At 48.2% G+C, this 6,100-nt stretch overlaps 1 protein-coding gene across 1 annotated transcript in view; it reads right to left on the minus strand.

Moving 5' to 3' along the window:
- Positions 1-425: 425 nt before the first annotated feature.
- MRPL21 (mitochondrial ribosomal protein L21) overlaps positions 426-6,100 on the minus strand; it is a 9,485-nt gene continuing 3,810 nt past the window's right edge. Inside the window, exons 4-6 of the mRNA XM_009071721.1 lie at positions 5,134-5,186; positions 1,131-1,234; positions 426-563 (exon numbers count right to left, since the gene is read on the minus strand). Coding sequence (XP_009069969.1) covers positions 499-563; positions 1,131-1,234; positions 5,134-5,186 — 222 coding nt within the window. The 3' untranslated portion in view covers positions 426-498. The remainder of the gene's footprint in view (positions 564-1,130; positions 1,235-5,133; positions 5,187-6,100) is intronic.

The following is a 6,100-nucleotide window of genomic DNA, read 5'->3' on the forward strand; positions in this document are numbered from 1 at the left end:
TGTTGCACAGTTACTCCTTGGCTCAGCTTTAGGAGGGGAATTTTTTCAGCTCTATTTGCCAGTGCTAATCCTTAAGAAGGATTTTCATCATTTGGCTTGATCTGGGAGTAGATTTGGGACCCTGCAGTCACCTTGTTTCACTGCTCTCTTCAGTCCTGTGGGCTGCGGGCCATGCTGTACCCCAGGGTATTCCCTGAAGTCACACAATGCCAGGATCATACGATCACAGCTTTTTGAGGACCTGAATTCCTCACGATCCATTAGGCATGGAAAGGCTGGACAGCCAGCAATGGATCTTGGGTGGTTTAAAACTCATGGCAAATAAAACATCATCAGCTGAAAGTGTAGTTTAAAAAATATTTCATTACTTTAAAAAGAAAGCACATAGAGATTTCCATTTCCCACTACAGCAACGAATCCAGAACTTTCCAATGCTGAGGCAGCTTTGTTTCCATAACTGCCTGGAGGAATGATTCCCAGCCGCACACACACCATCCATCAGGACAAGCAGGGATAGATTTCAATGGTGTTTATCCTCAGGACAGTCTGGGGGTTCACAATGACTGAAAAAGAAGGAAAAGAGGAGAAAAAAAGGATCAGGTGACAGCACAAATCTGGTGCCCACCTGCTCCCAGGGTCCTGGGAGGGCTGTGCTGGCAGACAGCGACATTCCATGGGGATGGCATAGACACCAGCTCCCAGAGCTCCAGTGGGACCGGGGCAGCCTGGTCAAGGCTTTACCATCCATTCCATACAAAACCAGCCATAACTTTTCCCTCTCTCAGAGAAGGGAGAGTCATTTGGCAACCAAAACCTGTCACAGGACACTGCTCAGGCTTGCAGGTCGGTGTGGTGACACATCCAATGTTAAAGGCTTTGGAAAGAGAACAGTATTGGTTCTCTGCCCAGGAAATTTATTGCCAGCAAGGTCCAGCTAACACAAGGTGCTGGACTGAGGGAATATTGAACCCTGGTGCCCTGAGTGCTGTGGGCACACTTGGCTGGGAGGAGGCTGGACCCTGAGGGCTCTGGGGACACAGAGAATAAGCCCCTTCCTCAGACCCCTGTGTCATGATACCTCCCCTCCCACATCCAGCAGAGAAGGAAGTTCTGGGTTCTTTCTCTCTTACTTTTCTTCCTCTGGTAGTTGTGCCTCTTCCGGAAGCGCATGTGGATTTTGGGCCATGACTCTGTCTTCTCAATCACTGTGGCCTCCACACGGACCAGGTCTTTCCTTAAAAATAAGTGTTATAACTTTTTAGTTATTTACATTCTCCTCCTACTGGGGAGCAGGGTTCTGGGGAAAGAGACACAGGGATAACACATCCTGCCTCACACAGCCCAGATCCATGGAAACTACAGTCACCCTGGCAGGAAGGCAATCTGCCAGGCTGTTGGCTTTCCAGGCAAAGCCAAAAGCTTCAAGGTGTTGCACCTGGATCAGGTGATGTGACAGTACACAGGGCAGAACTTCCCTGTCATGTGAGGGATGAGATCAGGCACAGCTGAGGAGGCAGGAATGAGACAAACCTGCAGGGACTTGTAGGATTGCAGCAAGATAAACTCCCCTGGCACATCCAGGTGATCTTGTGTTCTGCTTTGCTTTCGGTACAGGTTCAACCCACCCATGTCCCCTTCTCCTGGTCACCACAGAAGTCCTTCCTCCTTCTCTAAAACATCACAGACAGCTGGAACAAAATCTCATCTGGCTCACCTAAGGCCTGGAAAAGGCTCAGTACACAGATTCATCCCACTGTTTCTAGCAGGAAGCACAGCTCATGGCTGCTGGAGCAAGTCCCTTTCTCCTCCCACATGCCTCTTGTGCCTCCCACTCCTGGTCTGTCCTGCTTGTTTGCCTCAATTTGGAAGAGTAGATGGGTTTGCAGAGCTCTGAGAGAAGTCCCACCAAAGAAAAAGTGCTCTGGGCTCCCTAGCTGCTCTCTGAAAAACTCCAGAGCTGGAAAACAAGGTCGTGGAGGCAGGACCAGCTACCTGTGTACACAACTCCTCCTCTCTGGGAAGGTGAGAACCTCCAGCCAAGAGCCAGACTGAAGCTTTGGACAAGGGGGGGTTTAATCAGCAGCCACAATGAAAGAGGAGGAGCCACTCTTCCATGCACATCATTGCAGAATTCCATTAAAATCTTATTAACTTTGCCACAGGAAGACATTTAAAGACCATTTTGCTAACAAACAGCTGTCTGCACTTGAGGGGGGCAGAGGGGGAAGCCCATCCAGCCGAAATTGTTCCAGTGAGGTCACTGGGAGGCCAAAGGCTTTGAGACAGTCACCATCTCTCAACATCTACCCTGGGGGTATGACTAAATCAGAGACTGAATCCTGGAGGGAGGAGGAAACTGATATATTTGCAGTGAGTGACTAGCCAAGAAGAAAACAGACATAAAATAATGTAGATTTTAAGAGACCACTGGGTGACCCTGACGTCCCAGCTCCAGGGTGTGATCCCAGTTCAGCACTACTGAACCTCACACAAGCCCTGCAACGGTGGGGGAGAAACCAGAAAGCAAACTGCACTCCAGCCGTGGTTTACCACTGTAATTTGTGAGCTAAAATTTCAGGATTCAAAGCCGCCGTGCCCTGGTGAGTCCTTCTCTGTCAGACACTGCAGCAGGAACTGCTGGTGGAAGGCTGAAGCACAGCAGAAACCAACTTGCTGGTGAGGAGTACATGAACAGCAAAGTTCTCAGCTAAACAGAGCCCAAGGAAAAATAAAAATCCCTATCAAATGTTTTAGGTATGACTGGAATGTCCATAAAAATAAGAAGGGGGTCACACATTTCCCAGAGCCTGACAGAGCTAGAGCAAAATGTTTCATGGCAAAGCACATGGATTGGAGTTTTGCAGGAGGCAGGAAAAACTCACACTGAAATCTCATGGATCTGAGCTGGGATGAAAGCTGTTGTCATGAGGCAGAGAAAAAGACCCAGGCAAGCTACAACCCCACAGGATCATAACTCTTGGAGGTCATAATTCCAGCTGCCAAGCTCACTCCCTGCAGGACTGAATCCCAGCCTGGCAGTCTGGGACAAGAATAGGTCCAAGATCTTTGGCACTTCCACTGCAAAAATGGGCAGGTAGCAGGAGAAACAGCAAGGTTCATCCAGAGAAAAAATTCCCATCAGCTGTATTTTGTCTAGCATTAAGCCAATTTGTCATGGAGGCATCTTTCCCTCCACTCAGGTCTAACATGGTTTTGAGCCCTTGTGCCAGCCAGGGCAGCCAGTGACTTGGACAAACACAGAACCCAATGGATTCCAGAGCAGGAGCCAGCCAGAAGTTCCCAGAATAACCTCCATCACACGGATATGTGCTGTTGCACTGCTGGTTTTTTAGGGTTTAAAGGAGTGTCACCCTGGGAGGTATCAGTGAAACAAACCATGACCAGCTGTCCCAAACAGGACAAGTTTGGGAGGCTGAGCAGGGAGCGCAGCTGCGATGAAGTGTCTCCCACAGACAGTGTGAGCACTCCCTGATGTGTTTATTTATAAAACAACAGGAAAACAGAAGTCCCTTTGTTCCCATCCAGCCTCTTATCTCCTCTCCAAAATGTCTGTGGTTTAGGCACTGGGCTCTGTGAGAAGGAACTGCAGTACACAGTGCTGGAGACACCCTTTCCTTTCTCCTTCCCTCAGCCCATACCAGAGCTGCTGCTCAGAGAGAGGGTGGCATCTCCCCACCAGTCTTCACTCTGCCTGGCCAGCCTCCTCCTCCCACAGATCTCCCTCAGCCAAAGGCACTGGAGTCCAAGCCAACCCTGGCAGATGTGCAGCCTGCTCTGCTTCAAGCAGCTGTCAATGCTGTCCACACACTGAGAGCACCTGCAGAAACCAACAGATGGTTTGCTTCCTGTACTGGACCTCCTGGCTCTCCACATGCCAAATCCAGCACACACAGCTGCAAAGAACCACCCCAATACTACTGGATCGGAGAACCAGGTAAAGGAATGTGCTCCTAAACTGCCAGGCATGGCACATCCCTGTCTGCAGAACTTGGTATTTTGCAGAAATTCAAATAAAAGCCCATTTCTAGTCCTGATAATGAGATTCCCCTCCCTAAAACTTTCCACAAGTGCAATATCTGGCAATAACTCAAGGAATCCCAATGATCTGCTATCCCAGATCCACTTCCAGACTGGCAGCCCCCAAAATCCTGTCCAACAAGGGGACCACTGGTACAACTGAAGCCCTGTTACAACTGTACAAATAACTCCTAAATACCACCAGCCCTTGGTACCACAGGAACACTCAGCAGTGAAACCAACTGAAATCATGTGGTTTTCCTAACCTGAACCTACAAAGCCATCAAAAAATAATATTCAGGTGTCCAAGTTCCTACTTACCTGGTCACTCCCCTTTAGCCAGAGCTAAAGCCAAGACCTAAACACGTGGTTTACCCACTTCCAGAACACAGCCAGAGCTTCCAGGTACTCTGAGCACCTGCAGCACACCTTATCCTGTGTGTTTTTCCACTAAACCCTCTTGTCCTAGGGAGAACAACAGGTCATCACTTTGCTTCTGCTGAGCAGTAACACCTGGTCTACATCTCCTTCCTTCTTGGAAGGAAAAGCCTGAGCAATCAGGGGTTCTGTACAGCAAGTCCTGCAGCACTGGGATGGAGACTGCCAAGGGATAAACTTCTCCCAAGTTCTCTGATTGCTGGATTATGTGACTAAGAGGAAGGGAAAATTAAGCACACTCAAATTAAGATGAAGGCCTACTGGGGTAAGGCAAAGGCAAAAGGAAACAAATTAAAAACCCAACTCAAATTTTGGGATGGGAAAGGATCTCTGGGTTATCTCAAGAAAAAAAAAACACATTAGTGTAAGGAAGTAAAGATGTTGAAGAGCAAAATTTACTGCTAGTTTGTGCAAGGAAAAAAGATCCAGCTGAGGTGAATATCCTACAGTTACCTTGGAACTGGGACCTGCTGCTCTGTCCTGGCACTGGGGAGGGTGAGAGGCAGCAGAGGCTGATGAGCTGTTTTACTGGTGATTCTTTCAAAAGCCACAGGGCTGGGCAAAGAGCTGATAAATCCCAATTTCAGGGACTGCAGAGCCCTGAAGCTACAATTAAAACCAAAATTTAAGCTAATTCTACTTTATGAGACATCTTACCCCAGCAGTGGCCTTCCAATGAGTGTGAAGTCATCAGCACCAACCATCAGAACCTGGGCAAAATAAATCAGGCATAAATCACTGCTCATTGTCCAAGCAGAAATGCAAACAAGATCTTCCAAATTCTACAGCCATAAAAGAATCAAACTGCTTAGAAACAGGCCTTCCCACATTTCAAACTTGACAGTAACTCAAGGGGATGGTGGGGAAAGGCAGCTAACAGGCAAGAGACAGAGTCATTAGTCTTCCCAGAGGGCTCATCCCACTAAAACATACTGCAGAAGTATCTTCCTCCATGATCAGAACACACTGAACCTCTCTGTCCTGGCTCACCAACAGCTGTAAAAAGATATGGGAAGCAATCAGGGAAGAAGAATAACCTGCCATGTGTGGGATCTGAATGAGTGGCAGCTCCTAAACCACTGGATTTTTATAGCAATTGCTACAAATCCCAGTGGAGAAACACTTTCCTTATTCTCCTCCACGAGGCCTCAAGAGGGGCAATAAAGAAATGAACATCTGGGGGATTCACCACCCCACAGACTTGCTGTTTTGGGGCATTTCAGCCACCATCTAAAGGCCCAGGCAGGATGAGAGAGAGGATGAAGTGGGAAGAGGCAGCATTTCACAGTTAACATCAAGACTGGAAGAGACCTTCAAGTTTGTTGAGTTAAACCATCATCCAGCACTACCATAATGCCCTCTAAACCATGTCCCCAGGTGCCACATCCAGACCCTCCTTCCCCCCTTGAACCTTCTGGCAGCAGTTAAAACCCACAAAGAAATGGTCATGAGAAGTTCTGACTTTTGTTTTAGACAGATGTTGCAGAAAAATCCCCAAAGGGTTCTGGTGCTTAGGCAAGTTTTCACCTTCACTCCCATCCAGACCTTTGCATTCCAAGATGGCTACACCACACAAATCCCTCCTCTCTGTTGTACACAGGGATGTGGGACACAGCTGAGGACA

Source organism: Acanthisitta chloris, unplaced genomic scaffold (genome assembly GCF_000695815.1).
Source record: "Acanthisitta chloris isolate BGI_N310 unplaced genomic scaffold, ASM69581v1 scaffold8583, whole genome shotgun sequence".
Classification (NCBI taxonomy): Eukaryota; Metazoa; Chordata; class Aves; order Passeriformes; family Acanthisittidae; genus Acanthisitta; species Acanthisitta chloris.